General features: G+C 41.3%; 1 protein-coding gene across 6 annotated transcripts in view; it reads right to left on the reverse strand.

Moving 5' to 3' along the window:
- MCM10 (minichromosome maintenance 10 replication initiation factor) overlaps window positions 1-19023 on the reverse strand; it is a 40737-nt gene extending 21714 nt beyond the window's left edge. For 2 of the 6 annotated variants that reach the window (XM_059184126.1, XM_059184125.1), the window contains exons 1-14: window positions 18641-18834; window positions 17857-18035; window positions 16642-16731; window positions 13258-13599; window positions 12393-12494; window positions 12109-12249; window positions 10238-10412; window positions 9623-9788; window positions 7877-8044; window positions 6281-6397; window positions 3594-3793; window positions 2040-2140; window positions 1257-1367; window positions 1055-1172 (exon numbers count right to left, since the gene is read on the reverse strand). In XM_059184126.1, coding sequence (XP_059040109.1) covers window positions 1055-1172; window positions 1257-1367; window positions 2040-2140; window positions 3594-3793; window positions 6281-6397; window positions 7877-8044; window positions 9623-9788; window positions 10238-10412; window positions 12109-12249; window positions 12393-12494; window positions 13258-13599; window positions 16642-16648 — 1748 coding nt within the window. In that variant the 5' untranslated portion in view covers window positions 16649-16731; window positions 17857-18035; window positions 18641-18834. The other 4 variants (XM_059184128.1, XM_059184131.1, XM_059184130.1 and 1 more) reach the window with 4 other exon arrangements.
- Window positions 19024-20189: the final 1166 nt, after the last annotated feature.

Raw genomic sequence — 20189 nt, forward strand, 5'->3', positions numbered from 1 at the left:
AGAAATTAAGGCCCAAGACCCTATTGCTTTTAAGTGACTGGCTGAGGTCTAGCACGGGGTAATCCCAGACCAGGATTGTTTTCACTACCACATGCCCACTCCTGTAACCTCCCTGTGAGACCCTGACCAAAGAGATGTTTTTTCGGCTAGTAAAATTCTGAAAAACTTCCAACTGTAATACCTTCAAATGAGCAGGTGACCCCTATTTCACACAAGGCCACAACTCCAAGTATTATCTGTTTACATCATCTGTAGTGACATGAAGAACACCTCTAGAGATATTCCATCAGCACCTCAAATTCACCTGCCTGAGGCCAAATCTATGTTCTGGACTTTTCCAAAGAGTTTCCTGGTGACTTAAAGTTGACTTTCCTGTTTATTGACCATCTATCTTTCAGTGGCCCAGATTTGGGATAACCGTTTTAATGGGGGCAGAACAGGTCAGAGTCCAAACCGGACTCCATCACCAACCAGTTCTCTGGCGCTCAGTTACATGACTCATAAAACAAGGATAATAGCCCTTCACAGATTACGCTAAGGCCTGAGTGAGACACTGTCTTTGTGCAGTACACATCTTCACACACGTGACACGTCTGTAGATAGTTACTCTTATCACTATTCTGGTAACTTGAGTGCAAGAATCTTTGATTCATCTACCTTCTGCACTGTTTCCCACTTGTTTCTGCTTCTAAAATGACTCTCCACTTTCAGTGCCTCATTTTACCATCTACCTGAACAACTGCAAATTATTGGCTTAGCCTGTAAGTTACAAATGAATTGTGGTAGAACTAAGAAATGAAAGGAAACAGGTCAACATGCGCTTTCCCCTTTTCCAAAACCTTCTTCGAGGGTTCCTTCTTTCTCTTTTTCCCTGGAGTGTTAATTACTGTAACCTGTCCCACCTGGTCTCAGGTTCGATGGTCAGAAACATAGAACTCAAAAGGCTATCTTCTTAGGTTAAGTTAAAATTACTTTTGAACTTTCAAAAATGGAAACCCATTAAGACATTCTGAGGATCCCGGAGATCTAAATATGGGATATTAGTTATTCTTACCGTTTCTGTATTTCTTCTGACCTCTTCTTTCTCATCTCCAGCATGTGCTGCTTCTGCTGCTTCAAGAGGGCTGATGCTGAGACAGACTGGAAAGCAGGTTTCGAGCTCCCCATCACCCCTGAAACACAAGCCACAGATTGAGTGGCTCTGAGGGGCCAGGAGAGCACAGACGTGGGGCTAGAGCAGGGACAGGTGACTCTACCTGATAACCTGGTTTTGGCTAAATGTTGTTTTAAGTTTCTGGCTCCAAACGTAGGCAAGTCCATTAGTTCCCTGAATTCCTCAGAGCAAGACAAGCTCTTCTGGGGTATTCCTGGAATATACAAATATCAGCTTTAGAGGATTCAAAGTTTTGGCAGTTTGAGATTATGTGACATTACTTTTAAAACTCTACATTCACAACTTAGTCATTTGTAAATGTAGTAGATATAATGCCAAGAAAAAAAGAATCCTTAGCCTCAAGTAGACTAGTAGGACTGCAAAGGTGTGACAAATAAATCTTATTTCAAGTGATGATTAGGACACCAGTATCTGTATAGTCATTTCCTACACTACATCCAGAACGTTTGCTATGGGTAGGGTCTGTCCTAGGCCCTCACCACTGTTAGGAACAAAGTTCCCAGTGAAAAGGGCAGAGGTGCCATTCTTTGACTTACACCTTTTTTAATGAGAAGGTAACTGATGAGTATCACCAGGAACCTGATACTACCAATTTTAATATTGGCCATTAAGAGTTAGAGCAGATATATCAAGAAAATCTATAAAGCATCTACTCAAAGACTCGGCCATGATTAATATGATGTTTTCCCTTAAGATGCTGCAAAGCAAGGCAGATTGTTTCAGCTTAGGCCACATCACTCACTAGCTATAGTGATGAGTGGATATTTATAACTTAGGGCATGAAAAACTGTGACCATTTTCATTTCAATGCTAAAGACTACATATTTAATCTGCAGAAAGAAATACAGTATCAAGAAACAGTTACCAAGTTTTTGTTGGGTTTCCTGAATGATCAAGTCTGCCCCCTTAACGACCAGATCAGTCAGAGTGGTTTGAATCTTCTTTTTAGGAGCAACAGCAGCTGCACTGGAATGACAAGAGTCACCCCCCAAAAGGAAAGTCACTTAAATTCAATGCTCTGATGAGGTAAAGGCACAGAAGTATTAATTTATTACAAACTATCAAAGTTTCTCAAAGCACTGTAGAACTGTCTTAATACCACAATCCTACAGCATAGCTGGTGAATGCATTATGTCAGGCAACCTGCAAATTTGGTGGAGGCCATTCCGGAAGAGCAAGATGGCAAAAGAAATTTAAAAAATATGACACCACTTTGATCAAGTGGTCTGGAATTTATCTTAAAGAAATTAAGGAATAGGTAAAAACTTAGAATATTAATGGGCTAAAATATTGTTTGCAATGTTAAAAGTTAGAAGCACGATTAATGTTTATCCATTAAGCATTATGGGAATAGTTTTATCACACAGCCATGTAAAAGACTATGTGGTCATCAAAAATAATGCTGTAAGTGCATATTCAAAAAGGAAAGTATTAATTATTTTATGGGGGCAGAGAAGTTGCAAAGTATAGGTCCAGTATTATCTCACTTTATATTACTGGAATTTTATACACATGGGAAAAAAACATCTAGAAGCATATACAGCTCTGTGTGTGTGTGAGTGTGTATGCATGTGTTCACATATAGCAAGGAACTAATCATTATCTCAGTAGCAGAATTACACCTAGTTTTTATCATCTCCTTTTGGCTGAACTGCATATATACAGATACATTCTTATAATGTAGGACTATTGGTTTCTGCAGTTCGGAAAAATATAGACATTACTTTAAATCTTAAAAATGTGTTTGATATAACAAGTCAGGTAGGAGGTGAGAGTCTTCTTGCCCAATTTCTGTTTGCCTGGGAACAAACTATTTTGTTCTTGGACCAGGGGTAGCTCCTTTGAGACAGGTTCCCACCGGTCATGTCCTCAGATATGCTTTCTACCCTACAGTGGCAAGGCCATTGATCACCTACTTTGGGGACTCTGTGGAGGGCCCAAGATCCCCAGAACATGGCCATGAATGTCTGACTCAACAGCATTCCACTCTATTTAAGGCTTTACTGCTATTAATTCAGAGTTAAATGTGGCTTCCAAGAGATCTGCCACCTCACTGTAATAGTCAGGAGGGGAATGACTTACTTAATGGACGCCAACACTGGAATTAACATACTTTTAATGGCCATACAATCAGACCTGACAAAGTTGTACTACTTACTTTAGTAGCAAAATAAGAAGTGTGGGCTGTGTTAAAGACTATCATGACAAAATTTAACTAATATCTGTGCCTCCGTGTTTTCCTCTCTACCTGGAAATAAAGGAGATCCTTGTCTACCTTATTCTAGCCCATGAATTTATGAAAGATAAAACCTGTACAAGTCTTCTAGGACCATTACAGAAAAGTACAACCATTGGGTTTATTCTCACAAGTAGAGAAGCAAGATCTCTGTCTTGAAAGATTCCCCAGAGAATGTCTTACATTGAGGCTGCATACGATGCAGAAGAAACCCCTCCATAGTAGAAACCATCCTGACACAGTCGTTCTCGTAGGCTGGTGCCTTTGCGGGAAAACTTCTTTGGAATTCGTCCTCCAGAGAAGGTGGACTGCAGGTCGGCTCGCCTGGCACTGAGCTTCTTGTACTGGGCTTGGATGTGATACTGACAGTACTCACAGTCATTCTGCAAAAGGAAGAGCAGCTGTCTCAGGGCTACGGTGACACATCAGCGGACAGTGTCAATAAACACTATTCCTGGGGTGCCTGGGTGGCTCAGTGGGTTGAGCCTCTGCCTTTGGTTCAGGTCGTGATCCCGCAGTACTGGGATCAAGCCCCACATGGGGCTCTTTGCTCAGCAGGGAGCCTGCTTCCCCCCCCATCTCTCTCTGCCTGCCTCTCTGCCTACCTGTGATCTCTCTCTCTCTCTCTCTCTCAAATAAATAAATAAAATCTTAAAAAAAAAAAAACAAACACTATTCCTTTTTCCCTGCTTCAGGGGCACTAATGAGTGTACAGCTATGCAGCGACTTCCATGAAATTCCACTTAAAAACTCTAGTTGGGTGAAAGAAAAAGTGATACTGTTCACCGCATATGCCCTTTTGTTACTATGGAAATAAAATCAGCTTCTAGAGTGAACCTTGAAAACATTATGCTAAGTGAAAGAAGTCAGACACAAAAGGCGACATAACCAAGGGATGGAGGTGAGAGGTAGGGAGTGGTTACTTAATGGGTATGGTGTGTTTCTGTGGGATAATGAAAGATTTCAGAAGTAGAGAGCTGGTGTTTACATGAGAGTAAATATATTAAATATCACTCAGGTGTATATTTAAAAATGGCTAATTGTAGGTTATATGAATTTTACTTCAATACAAACTGATTTAAGAATAAAAGAACATTGGGGTGCCTGGGTGACTCGGTCTGTTAGGTGTCTGACTCCTGATTTTGGCTCAGGTCATGATCTCAGGATCGTGAAATCAAGCCCCGCTTCCGGGCTGGCACTGAGGGTGGAGTCTGCTTAATATTCTCTGGCTCTCCTCCTACTCCTCAACCCCTAAGAGCTCCCTCTAGCTCTCTTAAAAAAATAAATAAATAAACATTAGGTTCTAGTGAAATTTTTCTATTTTCCTCTGGCTGCCTCCTGGACAATGTTAACCCTTCGGTGAAGGAAAAAAGGGAAACGTGCTAATGTTTCATTGGGTGGCTCTTAGAAGCAGCAAAAACGGGCTTTTAATGATTGCACTGCTATGTAGAAATATGTCAGGCACTTCCTGCTGATACCTCTTTTTCCAACTATTTCCCTCCTGCTATTTCCTGCTCACTAGCTCATCTGTGAGGCAGGAATGAGGGAACTACAAGGAGACAAAACAAAAACTTGCCATTTAATCTGTTCAAAGAGCTCTAATTAGCACCACTTCGCACCCACTAGGATGGCTGTCATCAGTGACAAGACAAAAACAAGTGTTGGCCGGGGATATGAAAAAAACCGAACCCTCCTCTCTGCTGGTGAGAATGTAAAAGCCACTTTGGAAGCCAGTCTGGGAGCTTCTCAAAAGCTGAAACATGGGGTTATGGCGCAACCCAGAAATTCCAGGTTATATACCCAAGGAAACTGGAAACATCCATCCATCCGTCCACATAATAACCTGTGCAAGAATGCTGAGAGCAGGGACACCTGGGTGGCTCAGTCAGTTAAGTGTCTGCCTTCGGTTCAGGTCATAATCCTGGAATCCTGGGATCAAGTCCCACACTGGGTTCCTTATTCAGCAAAGAGCCTGCTTCCCCCTCCTCTACTGTTCCCCCTGTTTGTGCTCTCTTTCTCTCTCTCTGACAAATAAATCTTAAAAAAAAAAAAAAAAAAAAAAGATTGCTGATAGCAGCAGTATTTATAATAGGACCACTGACTAAAGAATAAACAAAAGCAGTCTGTGCATATGATGCAATATTACTCAACCACAAAAAAGAATGAAGTATTGACACATGTGACAACGTGAACAAATCTTGTAAACATCATGCTACGTGAAAGCCAGACACAAAAGGTCATTATTGACTGTACAATTCCATTATATGAAATGTCCAGAGAAGGCAAATCCAGACAGAAAGCAGAGTAGTGCTCACCAGGGGCTGGGGGAAGAGGGTGATGGGAGATGACTGCTAATGAGTATGGGGGTTTTTTGGGGGTACTGAGAAGGGGTCTGAAATTACATAGTGATGATAGCTGCACATCTCAGTATTAAAACTACTATACTGTACACTTTAAAAGGGTGACCTGTACGATACAGGAATTATATCTCAAGTTATCATGACTATTATTTTTTAAAAAGCTCTAAGAAAATACATGTTGGAGTTCAGAGATTAAAATAAGATTTTCAGTGCATTTCATTACAGTGTTTGGTCTCTGGCACTGCTCAGAATTGAGGGCAAACTCAAATTCCATCTTCTTTATACTTCCTAGGCAGTTGGCAGTAAAAGATCACCTTATTAAACCCTTCCCTTGTCCTCAGTTTTTCAAACTGGCAGTTACTCACTACACACTGAATTTTTCTTACTTTGGTGCTTCTTGTTATGTAGGAAACTCTGTTGCAAACAGATTATTACCACTAGGCTATCTACAATCTACACCCATTAGATCCCATCTCCAGGAGAAACCATCCCAACAGGGTGGAAACCAACCAAATTGACAGTCTGTGTACACGGCTGTCCATTCTTCTTCTTTGCTTTACAGGTTCCCAGATCAAGAGCTTCACCCATGATCAAGACCTTCTGAGGATGATCAATAGACAAACACACCTGCAGAGAAGACACAGGGCGGGAGTTAAAAGCCCACAAAGGTATGCCTTTCATTGGCAAGAATAAGTAAGAGGCTGGCTGGTGGGAGTTAGCAAGACTTTAGCAGTCTACAGGAATTAGAAACCAGACATTGCAAAACAGCTGTAGGAATAGGAGGAATAGAAGACATGTTCAATTCTGTCCCCAATATCCATTCTCTCCTGTACCTCTGCTATAGAATCTGGATCTCACTTGGGCTGACCAATGCTCAGCTGCAGGTGACGGATCCTGTTCATTTCCCCAGCCTCCCTTGAAGCTAGCAGTGGTCATGGGACTGTGTTCTGGCCAAAGAGACCGACACAGGAGTTCCCAACAAAAGCAGACGGTGGTGCTGGCTCACTCCTGCCTTGAATGGCGATGTAAGGGAAAGAGTTTCAAAGCCATCCAGTGGAAGAGGAGAAGGCTGAGAGGCTCACAGACACTGGTCCTGACATCACTACATTGTCTACACTGGGATTATTTATTATGGGAGAAAACCACACCCCAATGTTTACCATTAAAACAAACTGTAATGTGGGCGCCTGACTGGTCAGTTACGCATCTGACCCTTGGTTTTGGCTCAGGTTGTGATCTCAGGGAGATGAGCTTGAGCCCTGCATCCAGCTCGGGTTAAAATCCTCTCCCTCTGCCCCTCTGGCTTGGGCTCTCTCTCTCTTTAAAATAAATAAATAAATCTTTAAAAAAAAACAAAAACAAAAACAAAAAACCCTGTAGGGAAGTTTTTCTCTATTGTTTCTAAACACATTTTGAACCAACAGATGATTTGTTGCCATTCTATGGTGAAAGGAAGAAGAGAAATAACTCTGCCTCTCACAGATCTCTGTCTGCAATAGCAGAGAAAACTCTACTGCTGCTTAAGAAGATAAAATCATTCTGATTCTAAGTTGCAGCTACAGCTGTACAACTAATGGAGTGAAGTCCTGTCAACTAGAAAATCCTGCCTGCTTGATGCTCCCAATGGAGATCTGTGAGAGAGATGTAAGGAGATCTGAGCAGAATAGTTCAAAACACTCCAAGAAACTTGGAGCTGATGTGGAAAGATTTAACAAAAGAAGCTGTTATGAAACACTTAAGAGTAGGTGGAAATTCAGAATATTGGTGGGTGAGGAACAAACAAAAAGTCAAATTAGTGGAGATATATAAAAACCTGATTCAGAATCTGGAGGTAGACAAGTTTTTAACAGAACTTGGCTAAGCTATAAAGACAAGGAAGGATGGAAGGAAGGAAGAGAGGGAGGGAAGGAGGAAGAAGGAAGGAAGAAAAGAAGGAAGGGGGAAAGAGAGAAAGGAAGAAGGAAGGAAGGAAAGGACAGAAAGAAAGAAGGAAGGAAGGAAGGACAGACGGAAGGATGGAAAGAAAGAAAAAAATGAAAGAAGGAAAGAAGGAAGAAAGGAGGTAAAGAAGGAAGGATGAAAGAAGCCATGGAAACAGACTCTTACCTCCTCTGAACCATCCTTGGGCTTCATGGGGTTTGCATTGAGCAGCCCTATGACAGTACCCTGTTCAGTCTTCCAGAGCTCTTTGTGAACTTCTCCAAACAAGAACAATGACACACACCGTGTCAGGTCACGAAGATCATTCAGTCGCCAGATACTAAAAGTTTTCCCCTGGAACAAATATTTATTCTTATTTTTAATAAATTTTGCACAATGGGCTATACTGTCTCCATTTATGGTCCAAGTGCTCTACTGTGAAAGCATATATAAATATAAACCACCCTGACTATAAAATCTTGAGAATGTCTGTTCATTATAAATTAAACCTCTCTCTAGGCTTTAGTATTTATTACCTTTCTCATTTTAGAAATGAAGGTGAAGTAAGGCAAGTCAGTAGCAATGTTAGTGAAGTCTCTAATTCTCAGGTCTAAATAGTCAATGGGATAGTATGACCTTTCTAACTATACACACATACGCGCACGCACACACACACACGGAGTATAAAAGGATCAGAGGAGGTTGTGGCACTACCATTTAATAATTTACTGATATAAATTTAAAGGATCTATTATTTACCACTGGTTAATTATATTATTAATATTAATAAAAAGATGTCAGCTCTGTGCTATTCAATCTTTGCCTAGTTTAGAAGAAAAACAAAAGTATCATTTAAAGACAGCTGGTTACGTTTAACTGTAAAATTTCAGCAGCATTACATATCTGAAGAAATGCAACTCAAAATGCTAACCATTTATATAAAAATTTCTACTTTCACAGTTATTACTTAAACAAATAAATCTGAATATTGAATCAAACTATTTCACACAGGTATCCCAGAACAGGTGTGCTCCTAGGTTATGGTGAGCTATTGACTGGATACAAGTGTTATAATTATGTTTCCATGAATTTGTACAAGGTCTTTCTTGGAAGGGTTCAGATAAAATTTCACACCTGTCATTTCAAATTCATTATAGCCACTTGTGACACAATGAAGAACTTAATCAAATGAACCAGATGTGTTCACATTCACCTTGACAGTTAGAGGGCTAGATCAAGACCCACATAACAATCTAAGGTTGACCAAGATCTCAATTAGAGAATGAAATCAGGATTGAACATGATTAAGCATAGTATTTGAGAGCTCAGTGAGAATTCTGGTCTAACCAAAAGCCAATTCTTTCCTTTTACAAAGAAGGAAATGGACGTTCTCAAAGATTAAAGATCAACCTAAGTTCACATAGCTAGGGAGATTGAGGCTCAGGCCCCAGGTTTTCTGAGTTGCCAGGCCACAAACTCATCTTCCCGTTACCTCTCAGTCAAGTGCGATTTTAAAACCTGTTAGAACTTTTCTAAGATCCACTGTGCTGCCACAGGATGGCAATTTCAGAACTTCTGAGATTGACCTCTTCCTTCTAGGCTGGAGCATCTAGAAACTCAGCTTCTCTCCCACAAGAGGGATGACAGTGTCACAGGGGCCACCACATGTACCCCCAAAACAATGACAAGTGAAATGCAGCAGTAATAATACAATGAAAAGCCCAAGGACTCTGTACAACCAGGTCTTATTATTGCAGGGCATTCTTTACAAATTTAACCTTTAGACAGCAATCCAACTATGGTGAGGCAATCTGCGAACTTACTAGCAGCATTCTCAAAATAAAATACTGACAGGCTTAAGGTAGAGAAATCATGAACATGAGCACCCATGGTCAGCTTGTGATGGAGCAGTTAAGAAATCAGTAGGCTTACACTATTAGAACTCTGTGGAGTGATTTTCTTCAATATAACCCCGAAAGTCACCCAGTCTACTTCTTCTAGCTGCTCATTTGCCATCTTTTCCTTGAGCTGAGATAGTCTGATCAGTTTTCTGCCAACCATTTTCTTGTTCATCTCTGTGGAAGACACTCGGGGCCGCCTGGGTCAAGAAACCAGCAAGGATTCGATTATTATTCTAATTAAGAGATTACCTGGCATTGTAGAAAAGAGCACAGATACTTTTCTTAACATTAGTTACAAGAAGGTACTACTATTCTGGTTAAATTGTATATACCTTTACGGGCTTAAATATAGTCTCCATCACTGTTTCTGATTAAATAAACTATTATTTATTTGTCCACTTCCTTTTTACAGATATTCATATTAAATGAATAAATGAAAATACATTCTTTAAACACTTCACAATCAAACTGTACTGAATGCTATGGCTCATCTTAACACCAAATTTTGCCAAATTCAAGAGATATTGGTGTTAAGTGGATCTGCTGTACAAACACATTATTTCAAAAAGGCTTAATCCTTGGGAAGGAAGACAAAGCATCTAGTGATGCCATAAGAACCAAATGTGAGGGCTCTACAGTTACTGACCTGAGCCTCAGGCCTGAGAAGGCTTCCACGGAGACCACTGCCTGAGCCGGTTCCCCTGAACTCCTGGGGGTTCCTGTGCTGTGATCTCTGGCCAACCCACTAGGTTTGTTTCCAGGAGTAGTTCGGAGTGGTTGGGGAGGTGTATTTGTCATCTTTGAAGATGTGCTTTTGGGCTCTAGAAAATTAACATAAAAGTTAAAAGAAAAAATATCCCACTGATCCTTACAAAATTTGTTTTTATAGAATTGCTTCTTTTAAAATCAACATATACAATAATAAAATCTTGAGAACAAAGGACGCCCACAAGACCATTTCTGTACTATCCTCCAAACTTCTGCAGTGTAGCCCGAAAGAACTTCCTGTGACAATGGAAAGGTTATACACTGATGCAGTCTGATATGGGGCCACTGAGCACTTAAAATGGAATAGTGTTTCCAAAGAAATGAAGGTCTAATTTTATTTAATCTAATTTAAACTTAAAAAGTCACATGTAACAGGTGGTGCCTATGTTATAGTGCTGCTCTCAAATACAAATCCTTTGTGCAATGACATTGACTGAGTATTCCCCATATACAGATTGCTGTGGTAGACTCCACGAGGGAGTAAGAGCCCTCCTTCAGGGATCAATTAGTGATTTGTGTGTAGATCAACTGTGACCTGAAGAAAACCCAATGTTAGCTTCCCTTTCTTTGTCTCTGGTTTCATCTCATCCCATTCTATTCCATTTCATTTCATTTGTGGTGGTGGTGGGGAAGGGGGTGGGGAACTAGGGGGACCAGGGAATTCTACTGACTTGGTTGCATTAAATATCCCCAATATAGTTAGTTTTCTTACTTCAGAAGTGTTTGATAATGTTCCTGAAAGTCAGGATATTTTGGATATTTTCCTTAATAAATGTATTTTCTCTGAAATAACACTGTATTGTTTTATCCTCAAAGAGACTTTGGGTCATCATCATAAGCTTCCAGGGTCAGGACAACCCTAGAACTTTAGAATCTCTAGAAAGCCTGCCCATGCCTCACCCCCTCAAAACTTAACTTTGGATACTACTTAATGAAACACCTTATTAATGTCAAAGGTCCTAAAGGGAAGGATGCCATTCATAAATGGATACATGGAATATATAATTTGTTTCAAATGTGAATATGGAGAAGCTGTTATTCTCTGCTATTGTGTCTTATGCCACTGCTATTTAAAAGGGCCTTTTTGAACATGAGTGATCAATAATATGCTGTTTACTCTGAGTAACCAGACCATTTTGTCTTAGATCTTTCAAAGTATTACCATGTGCAAACTGAGGCAGTGCAACAAAATCAATACATGGGGGTTAGATATTTTTCATTTTATCTGTGCTTGCTTACATGTGGGCTGAACCAGAATTATACTTGAGTACATGTCTCTACTCTGGGCAAAGAAGTCTTTTCTAAAGAATGTATTCTGCTTTAATACAATCTGGCTTCAAATAAAACTTAGCCATTTTAAAAGGAATCTGTGCTTGAACTCAGGGGCCCAAAGAGTCAATCTCTGGATTGCCTGGGAACTAAATCCAGTGGTTATACTTAACTATAATTCAAGTCAACTGAAGACTATAGAGTTTAAAAAAATTCAATTCACTCTTTTAGTAAATATAGCTACTCTTTATCTAAGGAATTTCTAAGCACTCTGAGATGTAAGGAAAGATCACAAAATATACCACATGGCTCTCATTCCCAACAAATTTAATTTTCTCAATGGGCAGATAAGATAGACCCCTGGCCCTCCCCAACCAGAAAGGTATGACAGTGCCCCCGGCACACAGATATGACAGTGTCAAATTGACTTTTAAATAGAGCAAGAGTAGTGAAAAATCAGAGAGGCCTTGACTACTATACCTTCAGGTGAAATCTTTGGTGTCCGAGCCACTCGCTTGGTTTTTGGTAGAGTAGGGACATCGAGCTCTGCAGAGAAGCATGTTGACTCTTGAATTCTCTGAACTTTCTTCTCTTTAAGAGGGGAGCGTGGAGACTTCTCTACTTTATTAAAAGAAAAAGAAATTCACAAAGAAAATTTAGAAAGGGGCTCAAAGTCTATTTTACCAGCAGCTGAATGCAGAAAAAATGCTATAATTTCTTAACAACAGAATTGCACACTATTCCTAGAATTACAGTTTGATTACCAGATTTAGGCAGAAGGGAAGGACTTGCAGGCTGCTTAAGTGTTGCTATTTTTAGCTGTTCCTGTAAGGATTTCATCTGTTCTTGTAACTTCCTTAATTCATCTAGGGAAGAAAAAATGTATTGATTTAAGATCCACAGCAGAAGAAATACTATACATGATCAAAATGTTGGAATGATTTTTGGTGTCCACTCCCCACCTTAAAACCCTGAGACCCACAATATAGTCACATATTGAGAACTACCATTAACTTTGGTACTTCAAAGAGGTTCTTCAGGGAAATAAACTTCGTATTTTCAGTAATCAAGCCTCTAATACCTAAGCTAGTTACAAACTGGTACTACTAACAAATATCACAGAAGCATATTCCCAACAAGTTTTTAGGTGTCAGGGAATGATTATTATATCATAAAGTGAATACCATAATTAATGCAATAAATGCGGCTCCTCTATTAGAAGAAATAGACAACCAATGAATTTGATTACAATTTCAAAATATGTGAGACAATGTCACAAATTAGAAAAGGGCACTCCTCAAAGCTTCTGTTCATAAATGGCCTCCTGCCCAAATAGAAGAAGGAGAAGCCTACAGTCCTACCCCTGGCTCTACACGCATATAAACCTCTAAGTGAAGATTTTTCTGTAATAGGCACGAAAGCTGGTGGAGCCATTATGGGAAGGACTAGTTATAGCTGGCTGACACTGGGACAGGGGCCTCTGCAGCCTGAAATGTCTCATCTACTAATTCCCACCCTTTTTTTTGGCCAAATCATTTATCACCACCCTGACTCAGCAGCTATTTTGATGAAAACTGTTGGCTCCCATCTAGTGTATTCTGAAATTAGAAGAGCAAGTAGTTAGGGCACCTTGCAACTCTTGATTAGTTTTTCCCTGATTGGGAGCAGGAGCGGAAAGGACTCTATTTTTAGGTGATTGCTGTGTGGAAACTTCTTCTTCATCTGTTAAGTCCCCCATATCTCCAAAGAGAGTGGCCAAATTTTCCTTTCGCTCTTCAGTCTCTTCCAGGTCTCCATCAGCAGCCTCCTCGGAGTAAGATTCACCATCACCATCTGCATCAAAGAGCTCATCATATGCGTCGGGTTCGCCATCCCCCTGGGTCAAGGGGTGACCCTCTTCTGGATTACAATCTAAGGCAGACTCATTCTCCTCTAGCAGCGCAGTCAGCAGAGACAAATCATCTTCCTCCCCTGTGCAGAAAGAAGAATGACAGAATGTAAACGTACCTGAGAAAAACCAACAATGACAAGCACAAATGAATTAAAACATACACCATTAATAAGGCAATTGAAATGACTCTGCTGATTCACCATTTTGCCTGGTAAAACTCTTGTTCTTGTGTCCATCTTTCATCTCCCCAGGTGCTTAGAGGGCACCGGGCTAAGGAGGAAGAGGTTGGTATCTGCTTAGTGAACCCAGTGCACCATGCACAGGGCTGTGTCCTTTCACCTGTGCTACTTCAGCTGATAAGCACCTGCCTGCATGCCAACTTCCAAGAAACCCAATCCATAATAATGGGAATAATTCAAAAACACACTAAACATACATTTAGGCTCTTTTTAATTATTTGAGGAAAAAAAATTTCAAGTGTAGGGAAAACACAAAGAATTACATAAAATGTACTTATATTTCATCACCTGGAATTGGCCATTGTCATGTTTGCTTGCCTTTACACTGCATGACTTAAGAAAAAAAAAGTTTATGAAGTTTATTGTGCCAAATCTTAGCCAATTCCTTCCACTGCCTCCATGCCCCACTGCAATTAAGTGTTGTAATTTTGGTATATCTTTCTAGTCTACTTTTCACTTTTTCATTCAACATTGCATGTATAATTAATCTAAATCAAAACATAGAGTTCTAGTTTACTTCTTTCAATGACTAGAGGGCATTCTATCGTAAAACTATCACATTTTATTAACTCATATTTTTAATCCAATCCACTCCATATTTTTAATCCAATCCAATATATGGGCCATTTCCAATTCTTTCCCATCACAAACTATCCAGCAACCACGAATGTGTCCTGCAATATGTGTGAGTTTCCTGGAAATACCTATCAGAAGTGGAATTGCTGGACTATTGCATATGCACATTTTTCAACTTTCCTAGATACTGACAAACTAGTCAGTGGTTATACCCTCACTAGCACTGCATGCAAGTACCATTTCTTCCTACCATCTCACCAATATCTGATATGTCACTTAAAATTTCTTGCTAGTCTGATGGATGATTTTAAAAGGCATCTCACTGTTCTGATTTGCATTTCCGGAATTCTCGGAAGGCAAAGAATTATGTTTATTGGCCCTTTGGATTTCTTCTTTCTTGATTTGTTTATTTTCTGTGCCCCTCCTTTTCCCCCCTATTTGGGCATTAGTCCTTAATAAATCTGAGCCATTTTAAAGCAGAGACATTAAGGCTATTTCACACACCCTCTTCACCTCAAAGATAAGGGCTGAAGTACAGAGAGGTCAAAGGCCTGTTCAGGACCATATGGTGAAACAGGTCAGCACAGGAGCCTGACTTAGGATGGAGATCTCTAGGGGTGCCTGGGCGGTGGCTCAGTGGGTTAAAGTTTCTGCCTTCAGCTCAGGTCATGATCCCAGGGTCCTGGAATCGAGCCCCACATCGGGCTCTCTGCTCAGTGGGGAGCCTGCTTCCCTTCCTCTCTGTCCACCTGCCTCTCTGCCTGCTTGTGATCTCTGTCAAATAAATAAATAAAATCTTTAAAAAAAAAAAAAAAAGGATGGAGATCTCTAGACCAGCAAACCAATATTCTTTCCACTACTCTGCACTCTTAGCAGATGGAAAACAGCCAGTAGCCAAACTCGTGGCCTAGAATCTGATAAAAGGGTCTAAAGCTTAAAGTCAGAGGTTGCATAATGATTTATCTGAATTGCTGAGTCAACACTCCAACTGCAGGGTGCAGGAAGAGAGAAGAGGCAATCTGGCTCCCTGTGCTCTGGGTGAGACAGCCACATTCCCTCAATAGAGCCAAGAGGCCCCCCTCTGTCTGGCTACCAGCTATGGAAGACAGCACACCCCAAGAGGCCTTGGCTCATACCACTGGGAGTCCCAGGTGACAAATGTGGCCAAGTGGCTCCATACCCTTCCTTGAACCCATTTTCTTTCATGAGAGCACCAGGTCTAATCCCATGATACCGCCCACCCTGGTTTAACTCAGCACAGAAAATCCTGTCTTTTCCATGTTATGTTGACCTAATCTCCGTGTTTCCTCATTCCATTTATACACCGGACCCTCTTCCTTTTAGCTCCTCAAGGACTTAAGCCTATAAGCACCAGCTCTCATCTCCACATCACCCATTATTTCCTGTCTTTTGGAGCATTTCTCTCAGCATACAAATTCATTCTAGTATCTTCCATTGTACCAACTACCTGATATTTTCCTACTTATTTGTTACAATCTTGCTCTCTGTACTAGAATAGAAGCAAGGATTTTGTTCAACCATGTATGCCCAGAACCAGTAAATGCTTTGATTCCATCTGTACTGAACCAAATTATTAACACCATGCTAATCAAATCAATGTTTATTAGATACAATGATTTCTTAGAGAACACATACCATTCACCACTTACTCTCATAACTGTCTCCCAGCAAATAATTATACTTTATATTAAATTAACTGCCCAGAAGGCATTTTGATGATTTTTGGAAACAGGACACTATTATTTTACCAAAGGTACAATCAATGTCACATGTTATTATAGCGTGAGGAATTTCAACATTTGGTTCTACTTTTTTGAAAAGGGCAGGGTATAAAATTAGAAAGGACTATAAGAGTTTAACCCAGAGCTAGATAAAACCATTTCAACAGACTTCATTATTAATTGTGAACTCTGAAGTCAAACTGGGTTCCAATCCCTGCTCTGGCAATCTCACCCGTGACAAATTACTAACCATCTGTCTTCCAGTCTAAAAAATACAGTTGCTCAGAGGATTAAGGAAGTTAATATAAGTAGGGACCTTAGAATAGTGCTTGGCACATTGTAAGTACATGCCAACTATCATTATTATGAAAGACAATCAATGCTGCCAGGAGATAAAAATCCCACCTGATTGAAACAAATAACATTCACTGACTAAAGTGAGATCTTCTCTGAACCACTGAGAAAATACTTGAGGGTGGGGTATACCTATTTTCACTATTTTGCAAGTAAAATAAATAAGACTGTGGACAAAAGGGTGGTTTTCCATGAAATAAAGAGAACTTACCATCCATGCTGTCAAGAGGAGTTGTGATTGAGAGCTTCCAAGGAGAATCAGGTGCCCAGAAGATGGCAGTAATGTCAAATCTTGGCTAGGCTATGAAATCAACACGGGAAAAGTCACCCTTGATTGTCCCCTCTCACAACTCATAGGCAACAAATCTAGGATCTCACAAATCCTACAGGCTTGAAGCTCAGAATTCATCCAGAATCTGACCACTTCTCATCTCCACCTACCAACACCATCTCCCTTCACCTTGACTTTCAACTATGGTTTTAGAAACTCAGTTGATGTACCCTTTGTAGGGTACTAGATTACACCGATGGGACGGATTGTGAACAAGTATTATTGAGAGTGGTCTAAATATTAGGGCTACGATCCCATTTTATTTACTATGACACATGTGACGGCAACCTTATCCATGGCAGTCTAGTGGGTGGTTCTACTCAACTGCAGCCTTAGTCACATCAGGATTTCAATTCAATACTACTCAGCAAAACTCAGTGTTGGCAGAGCTAAAAGAAGGGTAAAATCATATTATTCTGTGCATTGCCCTTCTTTCATTTAATTGACTTTTTTTAAAAAAAAGATTTTATTTATTTGAGAGAGAGAGCATGCACAAGGGGAGTGGGGGCAGGAAAGGGAGAAGAAGAAGCAGCCTCCCTGCTGAGCAGGCTCGAAACATGCTCCATCCCAGGTCTCTGAGATCAATGACCTGACACAAAGGCAGATACTTAAATGACTGAGCGACCCAGGCACCCTCATTAAATTAATTTTAATAACTGCAAGAAAAAAGTACAAATTTCCCAAGCTATTATTTAACTGATGAGCTTTACAGCTAACCTTGGTATGTCTAATATCAAGTATTAATTATGATGCTTTCTTTTTATTCAACAAATATTTCTATGGAAGTACCATGTGCACCACACTGTGTTGAGAGTCTCCTGGGAAACCTGCTGGACTATAAGCTTTCTGAGGGTTATCCAACTGTTGTATTATCTCTATAACCAACCGCCCTTTCCCCCTCAAAGCTGTGTACTCTACCTCACCCTCACATTCAGGACCACCCAACAACTGCCATCAGGTCTGTCTCCAAAATACTGCTCTATCTTTTCCCTGAACCTACTGCATGGGCTTCTGGTATTGGTCTCTTTGTTATCTCTTCTCCAAACAGCAGCCACCATAATCTTTTCTTTTCTTAGTAATTTTCTAGGAACGTACATTGGATCGTGGTATTCCTTCAATAAAAAGTCTTTAAAGGGGCGGCCTGGGTGGTTCAGTCCCTCAAGCGTCTGGCTTGGCTCAGGTCATGATCTCTGGGTCCTGGGATCCAGCTCCATGGGGGGCTCCCCACTCAGTGGGGAATCTGCTTTTCCTTCTCCTGCAGGAGCTCTCTCTCTCTAATTAAAACAAAACAAAACAAAACCCCCCAAAGACCTCTTTAGTGATTTTTCATTGGTTGAACCAAATTTAAAAGTCTATGAGGAAATGGATAGTCTGTCCCTTGCCTATTTCTCCTCAGACTAGACTGCCTTCATCTTCCCGAACACACTGAGCGCTCTCAGGTCTCCGGCTCTTTAGAAAGCGCTCCCCTAGCTCCTTCTCATCCCTTCGGCTCCCCCGTAGGCATCGATTTTCTGAGCCTTCCACACCACCCTACCCGAGCGGCCCCGTTGGCACCCTCTCACACCTCAGCCTTTTCGAGACTTTACTACACTTTCCACTGCGGGGTGCCTGTTTGTTATGTTACTCTCTTGAGATTCTAAGCTTCGTGCGGGCATAAATAATTCATAAATAATTTATGTCTGGAGGCCGGCAGAGGCACACATTCAAGGACTATTAGCAAATCATGAATTTTTAAAAAAATGAATGTTAAGTCCACACGGCACGCATTTCGCAGGCATTTTAAAAGCCTTCTTCAGGAAAAAACCAAATCCGGCCCCTTAAGTATAGACGACGGCCCGACGCCTGGCACCTCCCGAGTGCTTCTGAGAGGGGCCCCTACCTTTCGGTCGCTCCTCAGCCGGCGCCCACCCGGCCGCTCGGACACCGAGCTCGCCCAATTCCAGTCTCGCCCGCCTGACCTCCCCGGGCTCCACGCTGCTCGCCCTCGGAGCTCTTCAACCTTCCCACAGACCCGCGTGGCGGCCGCCCTTCCCAGCTGCCGGAGGGTCACCCCCACACCCAGACTCCGACTTCTCTCACCCTCTTCCGAGCCGGTTCGCGTCCTACAGCCGGACCCGCCAAAATTCCAACTTGGCTCCACCCCACCTCTGACGCCAGACGCACGCCGGCTTCAGGCCGCGCTGATTGGCTAACGTCAGCGTTCTTGGCGAGGACAACCGGGATGAGTTAGCGAAATGCCGGCCTTGCGTAGGGCAATCTGATTGGTCCACGTGACGGCGTTCCCTCTTTGTTGGGGGTAAAGGAACTTCCGGCCGGTGAAGACTTGGGTTCCTTTAGATAAACTCAAGTGTTCTGGCGACCCCTAGCGCCGGGAAGTTTAAGTCGTCCTGTAGGGTATTTTTCCTGGCGGTGGAAACTGAATTCCTGACACTCTGTGGGACTGTCATCCAATCCTTCTGAGCTTCATTTTCTTTCTGTGAGGTGGAGGGTAACGACTGAGGCCAAGCCTGCACGTACACACGTAACCAGGGAGCACATTCCAGACGTTTCTCCTGGCCCCACAAATGTTCTGTGTTGGACTGATCCTAGAGAGGTCTGAATAAACTGGATGATTATTTCACAGCCTCTTGTGTTCAACTGAGATGACTAGTCTCAAACAAAAATCTGGTTCACTTTTAATTCTAACTTTGGGGAATTAACTTACCCCCTTGGGATTCTGCTTCACCATCCGTAATGTGAGATCTTAAGTCGATGACATTGTTTGATGCTATGGAAATCACTCTTCACAGAGGAATTTGTGGTCCACAGGTTTGGAGAATTTAAACTGGCATTAGACTAACTTGTTAGAGGGCGCTATTTTTCACGGGATACTTTTTAGTAAAATTCAGACTCTTTTAGGTATTTACATTCTAAAAATGGTGTTTGTACATAATTTTGAGAACGGCCATGTCTACGTGCAGGATTATATTTAGCTTCTACATAATTTGAAGGAATTCAAAGCAGAAGAGTTTTTGATGGAGCAAATGACCGCTTTTTAATTAACTTTTTTTTTTTTTTTAAAGAAAAGAGTTTGTTTATTTGAAAGAGAGAGAGAATGAGAGGGGAGAAGGTCAGAGGGAGAAGCAGACTCCCTGTGGAGCTGGGAGCTGGATGTGGGACTCCATCCCGGGGAATTCCGGGATCATGACCAGAGTCAAAGGCAGTTACTTATGGAACTCAGCCACCCAGGCTCCCAAAAACTTTTTAAATTAAACTTTTAGTAATTAACGTACAGTGCAATACTGGTTTCTGGAATAAAATCAGTGATTCATCACTTCCAACACCCAGTGCTCATTGTAACAAGTGTCCTCGATACCCATCACCCATCTCACTCATCCCCCAACAACTCCCTCCATCAACCTCATTTGTTCTCTGTCCTTAAGAGTCTC

Source organism: Mustela lutreola, chromosome 8, assembly GCF_030435805.1.
Source record: "Mustela lutreola isolate mMusLut2 chromosome 8, mMusLut2.pri, whole genome shotgun sequence".
In the NCBI taxonomy this organism is placed as follows: domain Eukaryota; kingdom Metazoa; phylum Chordata; class Mammalia; order Carnivora; family Mustelidae; genus Mustela; species Mustela lutreola.